This window comes from Podarcis raffonei, chromosome 8 (assembly GCF_027172205.1).
Source record: "Podarcis raffonei isolate rPodRaf1 chromosome 8, rPodRaf1.pri, whole genome shotgun sequence".
NCBI classification, from domain to species: Eukaryota; Metazoa; Chordata; class Lepidosauria; order Squamata; family Lacertidae; genus Podarcis; species Podarcis raffonei.
Window position 1 is genome coordinate 67,286,801 of NC_070609.1, and position 22,202 is coordinate 67,309,002.

The 22,202-nt window shown below is 44.6% G+C and overlaps 1 protein-coding gene across 13 annotated transcripts in view; it reads right to left on the reverse strand.

Annotated features, from left to right (window-relative positions):
• Positions 1 to 22,202, reverse strand: part of VPS13D (vacuolar protein sorting 13 homolog D) — a 118,223-nt gene that overhangs the window by 54,238 nt on the left and 41,783 nt on the right. For 11 of the 13 annotated variants that reach the window (XM_053400552.1, XM_053400551.1, XM_053400554.1 and 8 more), the window contains 23 exons: positions 21,887 to 22,058; positions 21,133 to 21,239; positions 19,602 to 19,811; positions 18,750 to 19,015; positions 17,807 to 17,940; positions 17,170 to 17,325; positions 15,712 to 15,946; positions 15,057 to 15,131; positions 13,720 to 13,926; positions 12,649 to 12,738; positions 11,835 to 11,975; positions 11,476 to 11,598; positions 10,246 to 10,320; positions 8,540 to 8,645; positions 7,740 to 7,892; positions 7,002 to 7,137; positions 5,346 to 5,393; positions 4,441 to 4,591; positions 3,230 to 3,440; positions 2,427 to 2,674; positions 1,867 to 2,058; positions 1,140 to 1,266; positions 795 to 937 (listed from right to left, as the gene is read on the reverse strand). In XM_053400552.1, the coding sequence (XP_053256527.1) occupies positions 795 to 937; positions 1,140 to 1,266; positions 1,867 to 2,058; positions 2,427 to 2,674; positions 3,230 to 3,440; positions 4,441 to 4,591; positions 5,346 to 5,393; positions 7,002 to 7,137; positions 7,740 to 7,892; positions 8,540 to 8,645; positions 10,246 to 10,320; positions 11,476 to 11,598; positions 11,835 to 11,975; positions 12,649 to 12,738; positions 13,720 to 13,926; positions 15,057 to 15,131; positions 15,712 to 15,946; positions 17,170 to 17,325; positions 17,807 to 17,940; positions 18,750 to 19,015; positions 19,602 to 19,811; positions 21,133 to 21,239; positions 21,887 to 22,058 (3,506 nt within the window). The remainder of the gene's footprint in view (positions 1 to 794; positions 938 to 1,139; positions 1,267 to 1,866; positions 2,059 to 2,426; positions 2,675 to 3,229; positions 3,441 to 4,440; positions 4,592 to 5,345; positions 5,394 to 7,001; positions 7,138 to 7,739; positions 7,893 to 8,539; positions 8,646 to 10,245; positions 10,321 to 11,475; positions 11,599 to 11,834; positions 11,976 to 12,648; positions 12,739 to 13,719; positions 13,927 to 15,056; positions 15,132 to 15,711; positions 15,947 to 17,169; positions 17,326 to 17,806; positions 17,941 to 18,749; positions 19,016 to 19,601; positions 19,812 to 21,132; positions 21,240 to 21,886; positions 22,059 to 22,202) is intronic. The other 2 variants (XM_053400561.1, XM_053400558.1) reach the window with 1 other exon arrangement.

The following is a 22,202-nucleotide window of genomic DNA, read 5'->3' on the forward strand; positions in this document are numbered from 1 at the left end:
TAAGTAGTTATATGATGCAGTTTACAGGACAATCTATTTGCAATGCTTCTGGACCAGACATCTGCCCAAAGGTATTATTTTTACCCATCTACCTGTAATCCATACTGAAGTGGCTATCTGTCAAGGTTGGTCCTAGACCTTATACCTCCCTCCACTTCCCCACCTTGTAGAGAGTTTGGAATTTGGCAACAGATACAGATGACTATTCAACTTCCCATTCACCAAAACCCTTCACAGCTGCATGACAGGCAGCAATTCAGAGGGTTGTGGAGCTGGATCCAAGCACAATGAAGAGGCAGCTTCTGCTGCTGCTGCTGCTTTCCCCTCCTTTCTTATGGCTTAGGGGCAGTTATGGGGAACCTTTGGCCCTCCAGATGCTGCAGAACTACAACTGCCACCTACCCTGGCTTTGCTTTCTGGGGCTGATGGGAGTTGTAGTTCAGCAGCATCTGGCAGGCCAAAGATTCCCTACTCCTTGCATAGGGAAATAAGGTAACGTCAAATCATGCTTTATGATTCTGGCTTGTCTCTGTAAACCCTACCCACCATTAATCAGAATTTCAGGCTCAGGCCAATAATGAATCACAGTTAATGGGAAAGCTTCTGATCTCTTTGCCTGAAATTCATGCATGTTAACAATAATCCAGAATGTATCAATGAATCCAATCCAAACCACTGTCTCTTGAATTTTGTGACTACTGTAAGCCGCTTTAGAATGCAAACTGCTTTAGAATCAACAAACAAGTAAGTTATTTAATATGATGGCCTCAATTATTAGCCATACAAGTTCTTACCAATGTTATAAATAAGGCCTGGCCGGTTTCCTTGTTGGATCACTTTAAGGGCTCTGACCCCACTGCCTCCATCCAGCGAGAAGCCTTGGCACCAACCGGGCATACCTTCAGGGTGGATTCCTCTTCCAACTCTCATTGTGCAACTGCAGCAAGGAAGACAATGAGATATACTACTTCAGCAATCCATACGATTCTGCTGATTTAGACGAGCCTTAAGAACCTACAGTGCAGTCTGGACCCAATTAAATGGTCATATTTCAGTTGTCACAGAATCAATTTTCCAATTCGACTACAACATTTTGCCACTGCACGGTTCTCTCGTAATGTCCCGTCACCAAAGCTTACAGGTTTGGCTGTTCTTTGTCAGCATAACAGAAGAGGAGAGGGCTCAGGCTTCTGGCCAGCTCATGTTCTTCAAACTGGCCTGCTGCATCGATCTTGGCATTATCTTGTCTGAAGATCAGCGGCAACCCTTTAAAAAGAAACCAACCAACCAGATGGCCGTTAGCATCTGAATCTGAACTTGAATGCTCTGTTAATTGCATCATCACAGAACTAGATGGACTCACTTTTTCTGTGTGTATCATTTAAACATTGCTTTAAAACAAATGTCCTTATCTCGACATGGGAAATACAACCCGGTAGGCATTATTGAAAGCTGGTGGGATGAGACTCATGACTGGAATGTAGGAATTGAGGGGTATAACCAGTTCAAAAGGAATAGACCAAAGAGGGAGGGAGGAGCTACTTGGTGTGATCCCGTGGTCAGAAATACTCAATGAACTGCAAGCTTGGAATGGATACCAGGTTGGTGGGGGCAAGCAGATGAGGGGTGGAGAGTTCCATCTCTCTCACTGGGCAGAGCATCAATGACTGGGTGTTTGTATTCAGGTTACGTTTTTAATGTGATTCGTGTATTTTGATTACTGTATTCTTATTCTGGTTGTAAACTGCTTTAGGAATCTTTGGTGAGAAGCAATTATCACATTCAGTAAGCCTAACCTGACCTAAGAAGATCTCTCATTTTCAGGTGAGGAATTCTTACATCCGTAAGAAGTCAGGCCAGATTTACCTGTTTTGTTGAGGAGCCAATACGGTGCTGAAATAAATATCTTCAAGGACCCTTCAGCGCGACACACGATCCTTATGGTGAGATTCATCTGCCGCTTGTTAACGTCGTACATTCGCATCCGCACAATGTAGTTCTGTGTTCCGGGGGGTATTAAAAGCTCTTTGCACTGTGGAAAGTTTTCAAGGGAGACCCCTGAAATTGAAAAGAAAGAAATGTGTGCTCTTGACCGTTCTTATGGGGCACCTTTCTCCATTTGGGGGAGATTGGAGAGCAAAGTAAGAAACCCATTTTTTTATTTTTTTGTAAATGGTGTCCTCCCTTCCAACAACTGCACTGTATGAGCAAATGTGATAGCCATGGTGTGACTTGAATCCTGGTACATCCAGACAGTGCATCCAAAGTACAATTTTTAAAAGTTGTTTTTAAAAAACAATTAGTTACTTCCAAGGAACTCTCTTGGGAAAACGAGGGATAAAGGGACCTTTGGCAGCCATAGCAAACTTGTGCTTTGGTCTTGACGTCCTATAGCTTAAGCCACAAATAATCCCTGGGTGCCTTACCAAGCTCAATGTTCTGCGAAGTGTCGGCTGTATGCAGTACTGCCTCTTTCCCAGGTTTCAGGGTCCCGTTAATGGGCATCCCTTTCACGTAAAACTCCAGTTCACAAGGCAGCAGGTTACAGAGCACCACGGTCGGAAGGAGATAAATGGTGTGTCCGGGCTGCCTGAAAATCTGCTTAGCGCTGTCGGAAAAGATGTTGGAGGGCATGTAATCTGGGTAATTCTCTTTCTTTATGGCGACACAAAACCTGTAAGGGAAAGGCAAGATACGTATGAGTCACGGACGTTGCCTTTTGAAGAAATGCTTTTATATGTTTCCCCCACTCTCCGGAGTGCTGTGGGGCATCTCTGAGGTGGGACCATTTTTTTGCAACTCCTTCTCCTAAAGAAGCTCAAGGCTGGACTTCAGGCAGCAGGTCAAGGCGGCCCATTTTAGGAGAACCTGCCTGTAGCAACAATTCTATTCATCGTACTGTTTGGTTTGCTGTTTTACGCAATGCTGTGTTTCTTTTTGTAAAAAAAGCAGAAAAGTCGCAGGGTTAACGACACAAATTAGGTAGCACAGCCAGCTACTCAGCTGCCATCAAATGGTAGCCTGTCCATATTTCTCCCTCCCACGTGATGGTTTCTTTTCACTACCCTTGGAGCAAAATGGACAGATCTCAAACACAAAACATCTTGGCCATGTTGTTTTCCAAATACTTCCTTTTCTTCATTTCTCGATAGCCTCTGCCAGCATACAACACTGGTTCTATTAGGAACAGGAGAAGCAAACAGTGCAGTTTCCCCAAGACTCAAGTCACCTGAAGAAACGGCTGTTTTCAGACTCCATCGCATGGCACTCTCGTTTGCTGCTGCTGACCTCCGAGGTCTTCTGCACATTTGTCCAGTGGATCGGAGACTTGCAGAAGAAAACTCCCATTCCCTTCGGCCTGGCCTGAAGTCGCCAGGATGTCAGATGCAAGGGAATAGCAAAAGAATCCCCCGGCATGACCGAAGGCAGCACTACAGGCTCTGCAACCAAATGAGAAATGCAAAATATGCTTGCAACACATCAGTTTCAGGACAGAGAAAAGTGCAGAGCACATAGTTGAAATGATGAATCTGCTCCTGCAAGAGGCAGTGATGGCCGCCAGATTGCATGGCTTTAAAAGAGGATTAGACAAATTCATGGAGGAGAAATCTATCAATGGCTGCTGGTCACAATGACTATGCTCTCTCCCTTCTGCTGTCAGAAGTAGCATGCCTCTCAATACTAGCTGAAGGAATCACAAAGGGGGAGAAGGCTGATGCCCTCAGGTCCTGCTTGCAGGCTTTCCAGAAACATATGGCATCTGGCCTGTGAGGACAGGATGCTGGACTGTATGGGCCTTTGACGTGACTTAGCAGAGCTCTTTTTACATTCACCCTTCAAAGGAGAACCTCTCCTCTGAACTGTCATGGGTCTCGCCTTTCTCTTACACTGCTGGGTCTTTGGGTTCCTCCTACCCCCCTTTGCTTTTCTGTCTTTATCTATGTTCATGTCCGGGTGTGTCAATGGAAGGCTACAGTTCATGCCTTTGGCCCACAAAGACTGAAGCTACAGTACGTAAGTCTTCAACAGTGCAGTTTTACATATGCACATCCTGCTATGCTCAATGGAGCGTACTGCAAGGTACACAGGCTTGCAGCACTCAGGTGTCTATGTGGGGTTTAAGCAGGAATAGGAACCTGCCTTCTACGGAGTCAGGTTAATGGCTCAGTACTATCCACACTTGAGTGACAGGAGCTTTCCAGGGTTTCAGGCGGGGGACAGCCTCATCCCTACCCGAAGAAGCCAGGGATTGAATATGGGGCCTTCTGCATGCAAAGCAGATGGTGCTCTACCAATTATCTCTATTGGGGGCCGAAAGAAGAATTCCTTAAGCACGGCTATCTTACACAACTGGTAATATTAAGAATCCAGAAAGGGAAAGCATCCTGCCTCAGGCACTGCAGTCCTGCAGGACCTTAAAAAATGAAGACACACACTTACTGTCTGGTGCTGAAGGGCTGTCTAGCCTGAGTTCCATAGGCGTCTCCAGTTTGTTTTTCACAATCAAGGCCGAACGGACAGTTATTACCTTCCGAGCGCTGCCTTCCATGGTGACTGCAAATACTACTCGGACTGGAGGCAATGAAGAAAACTGCAAAAATACAGGACTTATCAGTGGGGGTCCCAAGACCTTTGGAACTCCCTTCCTATTGACTTGTATGAGCATTTATATGAACCCCAAAAGCCTTCCTCTTCAATCCTGCATTAAACCAAGATCACAATTAGCTTGGGAGTTACAAAGCCACTTCTTAAATAATGCCCCATGTTTGGCTAATGCGGCTATTAGAGCGTTATATTTTGCCTTGCTCTTGTTTGTATGTTGTTTTGTGGGGGCGTAGGCCTAAAAGAAATATAAAATACTAATTTTCTGTTTGATTTAAATGTCTGCTTTATTTACCCAAGCATTCCTAGAAAATAATGCTGATCAAAATACATACATGTTGGAATTCTGAGGGATTTCCTTTTTTTAAAAAATCTTTATATTGTCTTGCACCCATGGACCACTTTCACCCCTCCCCCCGCTTAAACATCATTTTATAGATGTGGCCATTAATGTTCTGTTTGAATATCCAGAGATTTTTAACTGCCAACAGTTATTAAAAGTGTCAAAAGTGGGGGGGGGGATCTACAATACAACTAAGATGTGAAGAAGTAAGCTAAATGCAGTCATGGATATATCCACTCTAAGCATGATGTCAAGTCCTGCGACTCTTTCTTCTGTATTTGCTTTGCCAAACAACTTTGATACTCAAATGAAATGAGATTCATCCCAATGCCTCAGAAGAATGCCCCTCTTAATGTATATTGTACACACCGCAAAGCTCAAGGGAGAATTTGCTACTCACATAAACATGTGGATGTATGATGTTTGTTCTGCTAATTGGGCTGCCAACCTAGGAAAGAAAAAGTAAAGCCGAAAACAGCCATTAGGAAGCTTGCCAGCTCTTCACAGAGGATGGTATTTCTCTGATAGACAGTAGACAAATAGCAACCCATAGAAAGGGCTGGGGAGGTTAGCAAATGAAAGGGGAGCGTCTTTTTCCTTCCGCCTTTCAATAAATATGTCCATTGCCAGAAAAGTGTCAAAACTACACTGAGAATAATCCCTCCAGCAAAGTGTAACTGCCCATGCCATTTTCATGTTTGCAAAAATAAATCCCAGGTAATGGATATATAATGGCAAGAATTCCAAGGAAATGATTTAATTCATATTTGCATCGCTAGTGAAACGCTCACGCCACCCTCTCTCTGTTTCCCAAAGCCAGAAACCTTCAGTTATGCTAACAGCCCATTTTGATTCCACTTCACTGATGAAAACTTGTCCCCAAAGTCTAAGCCCAAAGGTTCTAGACCAGCTTTCTCAACCTGCTGCCCCCTGTAGCTGTTGCTGGACTCCAACTCCCATCAGCCCCAACAAGCATGACCAATGCTCAGGGATAGTGGAGTCCAACAACTGGAAGGTGCCAAGTTTGAGCAAAGCTGTTCTAAGTTTCTCAGCCATGTTTTGCCCTTCCTTTGTCCCCTGGAGTGGCTACAGATTTCAGTCAGATATTCCTTCAAAGGATAAAGGAACAATAACCCTCAAGGGATATGCCACACATTGCATCTGTAGACAGACAGAAGCCAACAACATCAGTGTAGTTTTAAGGCAGACACCTGGCTTTTAGCCACAGTTGTCATCTTTGCAGAGGACAACGAAGTCCCTGGAGCACATTGGCTCACTTATGATGACCAATAGGCTGGTAGCAGTTTGAGAGGATCTTGCTTTGTACAAACAGTGTCCATATATATATACTTTATATTTTAAAAAAATCTATTTAATTATCCAGCAACAATTATACACTGCTTGACTGTGGTAAAATCTCTTTGCAGCTTACAAATGTATGCCATGCCTTTCTAGGTAAAGGTAAAAGGTAAAGGACCCCTGGATGGTTAAGTCCAGTCAAAGGAGACTAGGGGGTTGCTGCGCTCATCTCGCTTTCAGGCTGAGGGAGCCAGCATTTGTCCACAGTTAGTTTTCCAGGTCATGTGGCTAGCATGACAAAACCGCTTCTGGTGCAACGGAACACCGTGACGGAAGCCAGAGTGCACGGAAACGCTGTTTACCTTCCTGCCGCAGCGGTACCTATTTATCTACTTGCACTAGTGCACTTTCAAACTGCTAGGTTGGCAGGAGCTGGGAAAGAGCATCCGGAGCTCAACCTGTTATGGGATTCAAACCGCCGACCTTCTGATCAGCAAGCCCAAGAGGCTCAGTGGTTTAGACCAGCAGCTAGCATTCAGAATCATTACTACACCTGAACATGGGGGCAAAGTAGAAACTTAATCATACTGCCGGCTATTGACAGCCTTATCTTCCACTTGCTTTTTTTGATAGTCTTTTATCAATGCACAGGCCTACTTTGATACAGCTGGGAAAGGAAGTTGAGGGAAGGGAACAGCCAAACAGCATCAACTACTAAAATGGGTGGGTGGGGGAGGAAGGAAGCATCAGGACTTACAGTAGAGGAAGATGTGCTCTTATCAGGAGCTGCATACCGGAAAAATATTCCTACTTTGTCTACCGACACTGGACTGACTTGTTCCCAGCCATTTACTCTCACTTGCAGCTGGTGAATTCTTAGGTCGTGTGTGTGCCTGTTAAGTTTTAAAATAAAGCAGATTAACATTAAGACCAAAGGAACAGTGAAGAGTTTCCAAATTCACCTTGTTGCAAAAAAATAAAATAAAAGAGCATTATCTCTTGACAGCAAAACTAAATGCTTCCCGGTTAAAGGACCAGTTGACTTTCACTAGCACAACACTATTGGGTCATATGAAGCTGCCTTATACAGAGTCAGACCACTGGTCCAGGAACCTCTGGACTGTCTCAACCAGGGATAGCGAACCTCTGGCCTGCCAGATGTTGCTAGACAACAACTCTCTTTATCTCTGACCATCTGGCTATGCTAGCTGGGGATGATGGGAGCTGGAATCCAACAACATGTGGAAGGTCAATAGTTCCCTGCACCTTGTCCACATTTAGCCATGGCTCTCCAGGCTTTCAGATAGGGGATCTCAGCCTTACTGCTCCAACAGATCCTGGAACTTGCTGCATGCAGCACACTGGAGCTTGCAGTTGATCCACTAAAGGGCCATTCAAATTCCAGTTAAAGGTTACCTTCTCCAAGGTGCACAGTCAAGAGCTGAAGCATTGAAATGCAAGTGGATAAGCACAATGTGGTTTCAGTATGTGTCACCTGTGTCGCTGTTTCCCTTTGGCTTCAAATGCAAAGGGAACCTCTTCACCAGTAAGAACTTCTCGCCACTCGCTGACTTTATGCGTGCCATCCAGAAACGATCCGTTTTCCTCCGGGATGACTCCCGGGCTTCCGCTGTGAGAGAGAGCAGCACTAAAAGCAAAAGTCATACCAGACTGTCAGTTTTTGTGTGGACCTTGCTTTGCCAACTTCAAAGTCTTCAGTGTCTATCCTACACAGACAAACATATAAACTTGCTTTCACCTTGTGTTTTCATGACACAACAATTTTTTTTTGGGGGGGGGGAAATCTCTCCGAACAAATCTGCCAGTCTGCTTCCAGAAAATGAATCCTTCCAACCTCTAGGTTTGGGGAGTGTGTGTGTGCACACACTTTAAAAACAAACCAAAGCGACATACCAATTGCAGGACTTTAAGGAAGAATGGGAGCTTTTTACAACTTATCTAAAAGGCAACAAAGTGAATTGGGACTCCTTGGCAGGTTTTGAATAAGCATACACAAATTTAATAAGCTAACATGGTAGATAGATAGTGTAAGAATATGTATAATTTTACAACATGCAGAGAATAATATGTGCTGAGAAATCAGAGAGAGGAGCTGAGGGAAGTCTCGGAGCGGGGGAGGGAGGGTTTGAAGGGGGGAAGGGGGGGAAATAATGAATATGATATGTTTTGATAATTTGCTATGTGGAATTCATTAATAAAAACATTTTAAAAACAAACAAACAAACCAAATCAAGCTCTGCATTCACCTCCTCCTCCCCACCCCCAATTCCTTACCGGGTCGGTGTTGTTGTCAAAGTGGCAAACCACAGAGTGCAACCCGTGTGATTTCGCAGGGCAAATGGCACAAAAGGCTGCCTGCGTTTTGGCGTCTTCATTTCAGCTGTGAGGGAAGGAGGGAAAAGAAGTTAGGAAGCTATGGGCACTGACCTGCAGGGCTTATTCTTCTCTTGCTGGGATCAGACGCTGCTCCAGCTACGGGCAGAGTTCCTAGCTTGACCAGCTGAATACAGCCTTCTCCCAAATTTTCAAATGCTGGGCTAGAGATCACCCTCTCCAAATAATTCCCAGTGAACTGGATTAGATTGTTCATTTGCCTGAAACACTGCAAATAGTGTGTTCTGCATTGCTTCTAGTTAAGGAGAAGCCTGGCATCCCTGCCTGCTGCACAACATCATGCGGGGGAGAATGATGTTTTTTTCTTTTTTGCTTGGGTAAAGGGGGGGGGAGGGCAGCTAGTGAAAAAGGTAGGGTACAAACCCCATTTCACTCAAAATGGGGCCAGCCTTTGAGTTGTTATATATTAGTTTGGGAAGCCTGAGTGGAAATTTACTTAATAATATTTTGTGAGTTTGCATTTTTTTGATAGAGCAGGTATAGGTGCAGAGTTAGCTTTAAGAGAACTTTCTGCAGAGACATCAGAGAGCTATAGCTCAGAAGTTAAGATAGAATCAAAACAGTGTTTTCATGTCTTAAGGATTTTTAGCCTTTTAAAGATTACCCAATCATTAAACAAACGTATTGTTAGGTTTTGCACAGATACTAATAGTTATAAGATGAGAAATGAATAGCCATTAGCGGCGAGATTAAAAGGTATGAAAGCAGAGCTCAGCTTTAGCACCAATCCATACAGGGTGGTCCTTCACTCATAAACTTTCCCTTACTTTGTTTCTAAGTTTGTAAGTCTGTGAACTTTTGCTGGGAAAGGCCATGAATGTTCATTTAAAAGGTAAAGGGACCCCTGACCATTAGGTCCAGTCATGACCGACTCTGGGGTTGCGGCGCTCATCTCGCTTTATTGGCCAAGGGAGCAGGCGTTTGTCCGCAGACAGCTTCCGGGTCATGTGGCCAGCATGACTAAGCCGCTTCTGGTGAACCAGAGCAGCACACAGACACGCCGTTTACCTTCCCGCCGGAGCAGTACCTATTTATCTACTTGCACTTTGACGTGCTTTCGAACTGCTAGGTTGGCAGGAGCAGGGACCAAGCAACGGGAGCTCACCCCGGACATTTGTCTGTCAAGTGGGAATCTGACTGAAACATCTGCTGAGCCTACACACTAGGAGAAACTGCTGGGAACTCAAGGACTGCACCTTTCTTCTCAGGCCCTGGATTCCATAGCAACCTTAATTTTACCCCTAACACACCAACGTGTGAAGTAAGTTCACCGGAAATGGCCTTTCCAGTAAGTGGGTGCTTAGTTTTTTATTTATTTACACCATTCGAAGAAAGGGAAGTGAGAAAACCAACTGGGCATGTGCACAGGAGCTCAATAAAGCCTGGCCAGCTTTGATAAAAAAATCTTCATATTGAGTTTGATCAACACATATCTCAATGTCCAGTAGGATTTAATTATGCAACTCCGCAAGCAATTTAACAGATCGCATTGGCTCCTTTTGACAAGTGACACAGAAGCAACAACTATCTGCTATACAAGACATTTCTGGGAAAGAGCAAAGCATCTTAACTTTGCAATACAGTACCTCTAGCATACATCTGGTGCTCTAGGTTAGTCAGACTGGCTGTACTCCTAGTTCTAAGGTAGACAAGAGGAAGGCCTGGCAGACAGGAAAGACAACATTAGCAAGGAAGGGGAAAATGCAGATATACAGGCAAGATTGTTGCACATACCCAAAGGAGGGGAAGTTATGAGCAGAAAGGGTACCACACGGCCAGAGAAAGAGCCCCTGTCATTGAGCTGGTTTACATGCAACACCAAGCCATGGTTAATGTAAACCATGAACAATGAACCATCATGGGTGTGGCTGACCTGTGGTTAATAAGCCATGGTTAAGATGTTAGGCCAGCTTTGGACAATCAAATTAAACTATGGTTTAGCGCTGCATGTGAACCAGGCCAATGGAGGTGTGAAATACCACAACAAAAATATAGTGATACTGGGGGAAAAGAAAGGTGCAAAAGGTGCAAAAGAAAGCTTGATATCGTCGTTTCATTTTCAGGACTTTGTATCGAAGAAATCATTTATTTATTTTTAAAAGACAGAGATTAAAGGTTTTAACAGAGGCCACAATGCAGTATTTCCCCTTGGGTATCAAAGACGCTCCTACCATCTCAGTCACTCTCTTTCAGAGTTGTTAATACCACAAGGGATGTAAGACCAGAGGCATCTGACTGGGAAGCAGTCCCGAGGCAAAGGAGTGAGGATGGGAAGATCTAGGGTTTAGAAGTTGCTTCACAGTCTTCTCAATCTGAGTGGGGCTTGTGCCCAAACAGCTAGGAGAGTGGGAAGGAAGGTCATGCAAGAGCCAGGATCCTGGTTAAGAGACTGGGACTGGTTGGCAGTGCAGGTAGGAGCTTGGGACAAACATTGGGAAGTTGGGCTTGAGGCCACACAGGAGGCTGAAAGGTGTTGGTGTGGATGTCCACTGCGAGTAGGGTGTAAACATGAAATAAAGTGAGCCAGAAAAGGGCTCCATGGCCTGGTTACACTACCAACAGACCTTTTGTGTAATAGAGTATTATGCACATAGAAGTTACAGACAGGCGGTAATAAGCGCTCAGTTTGAAGCCGAATTGCCCAACAGCAAATTATCAGAGAGGAATGAAGCAGAGTGGGGAGAACTCTAAAGGCAGTGCCCTAAGCATTCTACTAAGAGCAATATTATGACAGTCTCATTCTACAGCTATAGTGCGGCATGTGCAATCACAAGCTAAAAAAAAAAAAGCCCACTGTAATGGAGTAAAAGTCATACCTTGTCCAAAGGATGGAGGATCGACTGAAGAGCCCATCCAGTCTTCAGATTCAACTTCCTCTACTTCCTTCTCCTGCTTGCAATAATCTGCCATCCATGATTGCTTGGTGCTGGCATACTGCTCTACAGACAGATAGAGAAAAAGAAGAAGGAAAAGAAAATATAGCACAGGTCAGGTTGAAGCTAAAAACATTGCACAACCAATGACTTCTCTGGTGCCTGCTGAGTTCCATTCCCCCAAAAAATTAGGCTTAGAGAAAGATGCAAACAAAGCCAAGGGTTGCAGCCAATGCTAGTCCCACTGATTAACTTAGGCTGGTTAAATTCAGTGGGTTTACCACCCCACAGGCCTGACATACCGATTAACACAGTAGTTATGTTGATGTCCAAACGATGCTTTGCTTTGACTTCCAGCTTCAACCGGGAAGGGTGGAGGCGGCTGGCTAACTGCTGCTGCCAGGACACAGAGCATGGCCAGGGCTCAATAAAAGGCTCCCAGCCTGGGACAAACAGAGGAAAACAGACCAATCATCATGGTGGGTTAAAACACGGATTTTGAATGCCAGTCATACCAGTTTCACACATGCTGCAGTGTGTTTTATGTTATTATGCTTTATTGGAGTAACTGCAGCTTCAAATGCAAGCAGAAGTACCCCAGTCTTACTACGTCCTTCTCAGGTAGCATAAAAAACAGGTCTTTTTTTCTTTTTCTTTTTTAAAAAAAGAGTATTCTCAGATGTACAGTGAACTCAGGTAAATGGCTGCTAGCCATGGTGGCTAAAGCAGCATCTCTCTGAGCACCAAATGCTGGGAATACACAAACGCTTATCCTCAAGGGTGGCAAACCCTTTTTAGCCTGAGAGTCATGTTTTCTTTCGTGTGACTTTCCAGGGGGCCACAATGGCAGCAGTGGATGAGGCCAGAGTCAAAACGTATTGAGCAATGAATGTAAATATTATCTCTGTACAGTAGGCTACACACACCTCTCTGCCCTCCATCCAGGCAAACAAGAGGCATTATCGGAGTTCAAGGACATATTCCAGCCAGCCATAAACAGGCAAGGAATATGCAAAGCAGGGTCAGTAGGTGACGACCGCCACAGGAAAACCCCGAGGGCCAGATAGAGGGGTTTGAAGAGCCACATTTGGTCACAAAGCTCCCCACCCTTCTTACCCGAAAGCTCGCGGTTATAGTAATCTCCCGAGAGTGTAAAATTCGCATAACCTTCAGGGCTGGCTCTTAGATGCTGGAGAAAATTCAGGTCTGAAATTAAACCATTTATACAAAAATTGATGAGCAACTTTTCAACCATTTAAAAATAAATAAATCATATCCCCTCCCAGCCTCAGTCCATAGTTAACAAACATTTTTCAGTTCATCACTTTGTGAGAAGGTGTTCTAAAGGACTCTATCCAGGAACGCATTTAACCCACACAAAAAGACACACAAACACCCTCGACAGTTTTTTTCTTTTTCAAGCACACTGAAGCATCAGAAGTAGTCATAACAAAAGCTGGATCCCAAGTGGGAGGAGAAGAGGGGGGCTCTCAAAGGTGCAAAACAAAGGCAAATTAAATGGCATCACGTTTCCAAGATATTCTTCCTTGGAGTACTTAGATGTACAGCATAGTGCCCTATGCCCATGAACTGTAAACAAACATGCCTAATTAACTTTGAGTATCTTCAGAAATGTGTTGGGCCATTAATTGCTCCTTTTTGGGTTTTTTCTCTTTTGAGACTCTGCCTCTCTTTTCTTCCTTCTCTGGTACTCAAAATGCTTTACTGGCAGACTTGATCGACATTAACAGTGGGCTGAGACTGATGGATTCATTGGTTTGTGGAGACTGGTGTGTAGCCCAGCAACCCTGCTTGACGTCTCAGGTGTTGCCTCCCTAAACTCGCTCTTTCTCTTAAAGGCACTTTACACCCGGGGCATGCTTTTCTTTCCCTGTTAATGGCGGAAGATGCTGGGTAAATTCTGATTAATGCTAGGCATTATTCCAAAAGCCCACCTTGCTGCACAAGGACTGATCCTCAGGTTCTTACAAACTTGCATTTCTACATACCACACCCTGACCAGCATTGAGCGTTTACTGAAGCTTATGTGGCTAACTTCCCAAGAGAAGAGATTATAGGATGGATTTCCAAGAACTTTAAAATGCCCTCATCACTCCAAGATTCCCCAGCCTCAACAAACTGAAACGCAAGCCATGTGACAACCAGCAAACTCAGCAAACTATTTACGTGAAAAGGTTAGCTCGGCTAAGGGAACATCACAGTCCATGCAGTCATCGATAAAGCAAATGCAGATGCTGTCTGCTTTAATTTCTACTCCAGAGATTAAGCGCAGAGCCATGGGGCCCTGGATATCACGGTGGCTGGAATCCAACGGCGCACACTTCAAAGGCTCAGCGTTCTTGAACAGCCAACTTGCTGCTTTCTTCAGCTGACCTGAGTGCACAACAAGCAAACAATCAAGACATCTACTAAGCAATGCAAAGCAGGAAGGACGTCAAAAGAAAACTGCTTCTGTCCCAATAATGCAGGCTTGTCCCTTTGTACTTGAAAACATTAGGTAAAGGTAAAGGGACCCCTGACCATTAGGTCCAGTCGTGGCCGACTCTGGGGTTGTGACGCTCATCTCGCTTTATTGGCCGAGGGAGCCGGCGTACAGCTTCCGGGTCATGTGGCCAGCATGACTAAGCCGCTTCTGGCGAACCAGAGCAGCACACGGAAACGCCGTTTACCTTCCCGCCAGAGCGGTACCTATTTATCTACTTGCACTTTGACGTGCTTTCGAACTGCTAGGTTGGCAGGAGCAGGGACCGAGCAACGGGAGCTCACCCCGTCGCGGGGATTCGAACCGCCGACCTTCTGATCGGCAAGTCCTAGGCTGTGTGGTTTAACCCACAGCGCCTGGGTTGAGCTAAAAATAAAATAAAAACAGAAGCCTTCAAAGTGCCACCAGGTTAATATTATCTATCAATCTAATTGGAAACACATTTCCTTTACTATCCCTTAAGCACACCCAAGGCCAAAGAAACTCCCTCTATGCCTATATACGTAGCCAGAAGGAATAAAATCATGCTTTGCGCAGCCAAAAACCCTTGCCAAGAAGGGTCATACCTCTTTCCCCACCACAGCAGCTTTACTGCCATCCTGACTATTTAATTTATTTGGATGGTCTAGGAGGAAGGTTATAGACCTCCGGGTATAGGGCGGTATATAAATTCAATAAATAATAAAAAAATGATAAGAACGGTTTATATTGGTAGTCTTCAACTTATTCCAACCTTTAACACAAAAGTGCTGGTAGTGCTGCTGCAGCCCTCCTTAGATCAGGCCATGGCCTGGTAGCAGGTCCACCCCTCTAGTTGAAAATCACATCTTCACAAAAACGGGGTAAGGACAATCAATGTTATGGCACTGAGGGTCAGGGGAGGGGGAGAGATGAGGGAATAAAGTTGTGGACCGGCAATATTGTCCACCTGCAAAGGATGGAATGCACTCCTGTTTTGCTGCAGCAAACTATTACAAGGATGATTTTATAACATCTGCAAGTCACACAAAAATAACCATACCTTGGCATACCAACAGAGCTTTGCGGCAGTCATCTAGGCTAAACCCCAGTTCCTGCAGTCGGGCCAGCTGCAACTCTGCAATTAAATAGTAAGTTGCTATTAAGGCCTGAACACAATTGCCTAGAACTGCTATAACAATATATAAGCTGTCATATTGGCTGAGTTCCGATTGTCTTTTTTGCTTAAGTTGAGATAGGAATGTGCCGCAAGCAGGCAAACAAATCAGGAAGACTTCCATTCCTGTGTCAGCTGAACCGGGAATCTGTGGTTATCAAGAAGGATATTATTCCCAAGCTGTTAACCATGGTTTCCTGGTTTAGATGACAACTGTAATGGAAGACTTCCTGGTATGTTTGCTCACTCAAAGGCAAGAGATATGAGAGTATATGACACTGGATGTCATATCTGTACCAAGAATTGAAAAATGTAATTAATAAAGGATTTTTTGGGGGGGGGGGAGATAAGCAAGTGATATGATTGTGGTCACATTCTGACAATCTCCTTTTTATTGTATCGTTTATTATTTTCATTTGTATCTTTTAGTTAAACGAATTAATCAAACTACCCACATATGTCATGCTAAATGAATGACCTCAGCAATGGATGACTTAAGGCGAAAGTAACACAAGTTTAGCTTAAAAAAATGCATTCATACCAAGAACAGGATCCAAAGTGTGCTTGTACGTTTCTATGGTTTCTGACACCAGTCCTGGGATCTCATTTACCCAAGAGGAAGCAGCAGGAGAAGGAGAAGCTGTGGCCCTGGCATCTGAAGCAGCAGCCGGGTCTGGCACAGCGTTGCTGGTCTGACCAGGAATGGATTTTGCAATGGCCAGAAACAGCTGGACATCATTGTAAGACAGCCTGATAGCCAATGCTTGTAACTGAATCTAAATAAAAATTAGAAACAGCGCCAAAGAGAAATTAGCAAGTGGGAATGTCTGCAGAATATAGAAGTGGAATAAAAACAAAACAAAAAAAAAATACTTGAACCTGTTAATTAAACCATTAAAAAACTCCAAAACTCATATGTTTTTCTTTTAAAACAACCTGGTTTAAAATTTAATCAGAATCTAAAACACTAAGACAGGTGTTAAATGTTACAAATCTTTCAGAACTGGAGCCATGAACTTTCTATCCAATGATGGAGTTTAAAGCAGCAATGGGGACTCCAGATGTAGCACTCCAGATGTTGTTGGGCTGCAACTCCAGAAGCCCCATTCAACAAGACAAATGGTCAGGGATGAAATGAGCAACCTCTAGGAGGCCACAGGATCCCCATCCCAGTGTTGAAATAATCCCATTTATACCAAGGAAGAAAATGGGGAAAATATCTTCCCAGTGAAGCAAAGTAAATTGACAAAAAAGTCACATATAAATTTCGGATTAGTATCTGTTCACTGGTGTCTGAATCCATCCCCTTGTTCCAAGAAGTACAATATTCCCCCCCCCCAAAGTGTCCTAGGGAACATCTTTGTTCCAAAAAGGCACATCTGTACAAGCAGCTATATAGCTTGCTATTTTTGTTTAAAGAAAGGTTTCATAGAATTGTAGAGTTGGAGGGGACTGCAGGTGTCATCTAGGCCAACTGGCTGCAATTCATGAATCGCAGCTGAAGAATCCCTTACAGATGGCCATCCAACCTCTCTTTAAAAATCTCCAAGGAAGGAAAGCCCACCAGCTTCCAAGGCAGCCCGTTCCACTGTCAAGCTGTTCTTGCTGTCAGAAAGTCCTTCTAATGTTTAGTCGGAATCTCCTTCCTTGCTATTTGAATCCACTGGTTCGGGACCTACCCTCTGGAGCAGCAGAAAACAACCTTGCTCCATCTTCCAAGTGACAGCCCTTCAGATATTTGAAGATGGCTCTCATATCACTTCTCAGAATTCCCTTCTCCGGGCTAAACTTAACACGACCAACACCCAACTCACTCAAATAGTTTTACATGTTATTATGACACTTTCAAGGAAAGCAATTACGACACCCTCTGCAGGGTAGCTTGCACGTATATTTGAGAACGCTGGACAGAATCATTTAGAGAAGCCTGCCCCATCCAGATGTTTGGGGAGGCAACTTCCATCAACCCTAGCCACCGCAGGCTGATTTAGAGCCTTACCTCTAAAACAGGTGGGAAGTCTTCACTGTTGAAGGCATCCAACAATCCTGAGCCGCTTGGATATGAAGAGTTCCCCACAAGTTCAACTTGAATTAGTACAGGGTCGATGATGGAGAGTGCCGTTTCCTGCTCGTTTCCCAGTCGGCATGAAAAAACCTAGGTGACATGGAACAGAGATCAAGCACTATGTTTGTGGTCTTCCACATGTATGTGCAGGATTCTACCCTATTAAATTATTTAAAGCTCTTAAGATGCACTTTAGGAGACAGCTTCATTCTTTTTCTTGCCTGTTGTAGAAATTTTGATGCGCTGCCCTAGACGCTGTCTGATTTTTAATTGTGCTTTTATCGCTTCTTTAATTTTTTGTCTTTCATGGCATTACAATTCACACTCCATAGGGTTTAAGTTGCAGTGAAATAAAATACAATAAAAAGAAATGCAAGCAGCAACAAAATACAATTCAAGATCTATATGGATATTTAATGCGGACATTCTGCAGACTACCTGAACACAATTTGGGAACCCCTGCAGACCAGAGTTTGGGAACCCCTGCATTAGGATGACAGGAAACCTTCCTCCACCCCAAAAAAGAACATCATCGCCTGCTAGAATTGCATCAGGAGAGATGTACTCTTACCTCAATGCCAGACAAACTGCCCGAGAAAGGGCGATCCACTAGTTTGGGTTTGTATGTGAGAACCGTGGTCCCCTTCAGAATAATTGCATTGGTATCCACACAGGACATGTCTTCGACCACCACAAATTCAGTATCTGAAGGGAAACGTGACAAGCATTTCTTCTGTTGGTTAATGGGCTTTGGATACTGTCAACATTCTCTCTCCAGCTTAGTATGGAAAGTCAGATGTCACGAAATGAGAAATTCAAGGTAAATAACAGCTTTTTAAAATTTCTGATGCACAGGACTCTCCATCAAGCATCACAGAAAGGTAGCTAATTCTCAGCAATGGCCAAATAAGACACTTGGCTCATCATTTCTGTTTATCTTTGCATCACATTCAACACTTCACAGAACGCTAGGTGTCAACACAGAACTCCGAGAGCTACTGTCCCTAACCATAGTGGCAAACTCTAGAATGGGGTGTGGTATGGGCAGATAGGCGGGAGAAAATCAGGGTTAACACAGACTGGCTGTTCCCTCCTCACCCTGCCAAGCAGGTCTATCCAGGCTGAACCCAAGTCATCCCTACGTAATGGTTCAGGTCTGAAACTGCAGGTGTTCCACCTGCAAACTGAGTTCTGTGTTCATGACAGCAACAGGAACATAGGAAACTGCACCTGATACTGAGACAGTATAATCTAGCTCAGCATTGTCCACACAGTGAGGCAGTGGTCCTCTGGGTTTTCAGGCAGGAAACTCTCCCATTTCCACCTGGAAATGCCAGAGATTGGGGCCTTCTATGTGTAAGGCAGATGCTCTATCCCTGGGCTTCATCTCTCCCACTCTCGCCCCCCACTGTATGATAGAATGATGCACAAATAATGTGGATAGAAGCATGGGTTGCCGTCATGGCAAAGCCTTGACCTCTGACTTCTCCCAGCCTCCCGAGTTCTTGCCTTACCTGTCACATTTACCTTGACCTCCAACTGCTTTTCAGCGGAGACCTGAAGGGAAGAACGCTTTGTAACTATCCCACACTTCACTGCTTTGGGAACAACAGTGGCTTCGCTGCTGTAATTGCGCTGTCGGGAAGGAGTGGCGCCGGACTCCTTTTTGGTGTCGCTGGGTGTCTGCAGAAAGTCATGGACAAGCACTAGCCAATCGAAGATGAGAAACACGCGGAGGTTGTTCAGAACAACTGTGAAGCAGGAGGAATCCTTGGTAGATCTAGTGGGGAGAGAGGGGAGCAATGAGTATGTTTATGCACCTTCTAATTATCCCAACTGCCCACTTTTGAGCATCCATCATTTTGAAATTATTTTGGGGGAGTATTAAGCAAGCAAGTCATCCAGCTGATTACAAGACGGTTGAGATCCATCTTTTTTTCTAGCATCGATGCTGTGACATTGCTGGTTTAAAAGGATATACTTGAAACAGCTCAGAAGCTTGGCATCAGTTCTTTAGCTGCCAGCTGTGCTCCATTATCCAGTCACACTAGTTTCATTTCAGTCCCCTTGTTGGCTCCCCAAAGGCACCTGACTGGCCACCTTCAGAACAGAATGCTGGACTGTGATGGGCTTTTGGGCTGATTCAGAAGGGTCTTCTTATGTTCTTAATTATAAATGTTAATGGACCAAGCGATGCCATAGAGATCATGAAATCTTGTCTGAAAAGGTGGCTCAAGTCCTCAGTGACCCTTAGCCTGCAGGCTGAAAACCAAGCTGAAGGCCACATGCTCCACCTGAGCCAATACTGGGCTGTCTGTCTCATCCAGCTTGGTCTCAGTGGCACAGTGATCTCGGGCTCCTCCTACCTGTAATGCAGCTCAATCTGTATTGCTCCTTGAGTACTGCTGTTCTTCGATGACTGGAAGATACAGTTGAACACATTTGGCATTCCTGAAGCCATCTTCTGCCCTGTGTACCGCGTGTCAAATGCCATCATGGAATGTGAAACCAAGTTGATGGATTTGGTTTGGTTTGAGAAACCCTCAAAGAGCAATTTGGACTTCTTAAAGTCAAACCTAAAGGAATTTGAAGCAAGGGAGACCAAACAAAACAAAGCACCTCACAAAATGCTTCCAAACAGTTGCCAAATATTCTGCGCATATTTGTATATTGTAGCATACGCTTCCTCCACCTCCCCCAGAAGAACTGGGTTGTATCCAACTGAGTTTTACTCACGAGCAGACTCACTGAAATTAATAGACCAAAATGAGTGATCACTGTTCATTTCAATGGGTCTAGCATTGGATGCAACCTGTTGTGGCTGGCGGGACATGGAGATGGAGAGCTGGAACTCGGTCAGTATGGAAAACAACAAGCTAGACGGGTCAATAGTTTGAGTTGGTGTGAGGAAACTTCCTGCGTTATTATTACCTAGCTAAGTGTAGGAGGGTAAGGAGAAAGGTTGTAACTTGATGGTAGGGTGGCTGCTTTGCATGCAGAAGGTCCCTGGCAACTCCAGATCTAAGACACACAGAGCTGTTGATTCCCTACTGTAAGCAGAGATCACCCTGGCACCGGATTTTCTGAGCCAGCCTCAATCTGGCTAGAGAAAGAAAATGAAAACAAGGGAAAGTGAGGAATTATGGCTTCGCCTTAAGGTTTGCTGTAGCCAAACAGGATGGGCAGAGCCTTGTGACAGCACTAGAACGCATCAGCCACAAAGCGTGCTGCAGGGTTAAGAGATGTGAAGGACTGATACACTGGAATGGACACTATTGCAAATTGTTACTTTCCCTTCCAAATTGTACTTGCCCTGCTTTACAATCTTGCTGGTTTAGGAGGAGTTTCCTTTTGACGTCGTTCAGCGTGCTGAGCACACTGTCCATCCTCTCTTCGTAAGGGTGGGGAACCTCCAAGCCCACAGACTAAACATGGTGCTCCAGGACTCCTCCCCATTTGTCCCATAAAGCCATTACCACCTGTCCTGCACCTGACAGTATACATGAACTCAGGTGTGGGGTGGCTGTTCCTTTGATCGAGCAAGGCACACACCCACCAGCCTAAAGTGTGGGAGGGGGGCAGGGGAGGGGACGTTTAAAAGCAGGCTCCTACCAACCCATCAGCTGATGCGCAGTAGGAATGCCCCTTGCTCAAGGCTTTCAAAAATGCCCCCGCCCAGCATTTCTCTTTCAAACCTCTGCAAAAAAGTTTTCCCACCCATCACCCACAGGAAGCGACATTGTCCCCTACTTTCATCATTTGAACCCTCCCTCTTGTCCTTTATCATTCATCTCTTGCATGGAGAAAAATGGAAAAATAAAAAGCAACCAGGTTAGAAAAAGTCAAACGCAGTAAAGAAGATTTTTTTCTCTCTCTCGAAAGGGTGGGGAAACATACCTGGCTAATGAGCCTTCTTTCCCCTGAGGATTAGTGAGTTCCAGACTTACATTGACCATGTCAATTAGGAAAGACACACAAGTGTACACTTCACCACTCAACACAGTCTAAAAAGGAGAAACGAACAAAAATGGTTGCAGAGAAGGATTCCAGTTTCCTATCCACATGTTGCACTGAACACAACATTTTCTGAATGACTCCCAAGTTGAAGGATCACAATCTTTGCTTACGGCAGCCCCACTTGTGTTCCACCTCATCACCACACCTCTCAGTCCACTGGAATTCTCCACACCTACACACTCAGTAACAAGTGTTTCAACCTGACTCCTATGCCTTGATAGAGCCTCAACATTAAGAATCTTCCTCTCTCTTCAACCAATATTTTCATCTGACCCAGTCCTTTATTAGTCAACAGCCAGTGATGGACAGGGTCGGAAGAAAAAGCAGGTGAAACAGTAAGTGTAAACGTGATTTTTACCTTTGTACCGTAGGTTAGTTTTTACACTTATTCATATGTCCCTCTCCATCCTCTGTCCAAGGAAGCAAGAGGCATTGCCAGAGTCCATAGACATATTCCAGCCGGGCAAAAGCATTCAAGGAGGTTGTAGAGCAGAGCCAGAGAAGGGGTGTGGCTGAGAGGGCCACATTTGGCCCAGAGAGCCTGAGGTTCCCCACCCCCGGCCTATATTATATCTTAACACAATGCAAATATTTCAGGACAGATTTTTCAACTGCAAAAGTGTACTCCTCTCACATGTATTCTTGGGTCCTGTAAGTCATAAGGCCGCATGAATTCTTCTATCGGCTCCCCAAGATTATTTTCCAAGAGTCCACGAATTAGTTTATATTTACTAAGATCCAGGGAACAATGCACCGACGACAAGATACCATGAACAGATATATCGGGCACTGCGTGGCTTATCTCCCTACAAAAGAAAAATGCACACGAGTCATCACAATGTCTCGGCATAATGAAGCTGTTCTTCAACACTAACTTAATGAAAATGGTTGAGAAGCGATCTTAAAAACAAGTACATATGAAAAACTGCCACATAATGACAAGCTGAAAT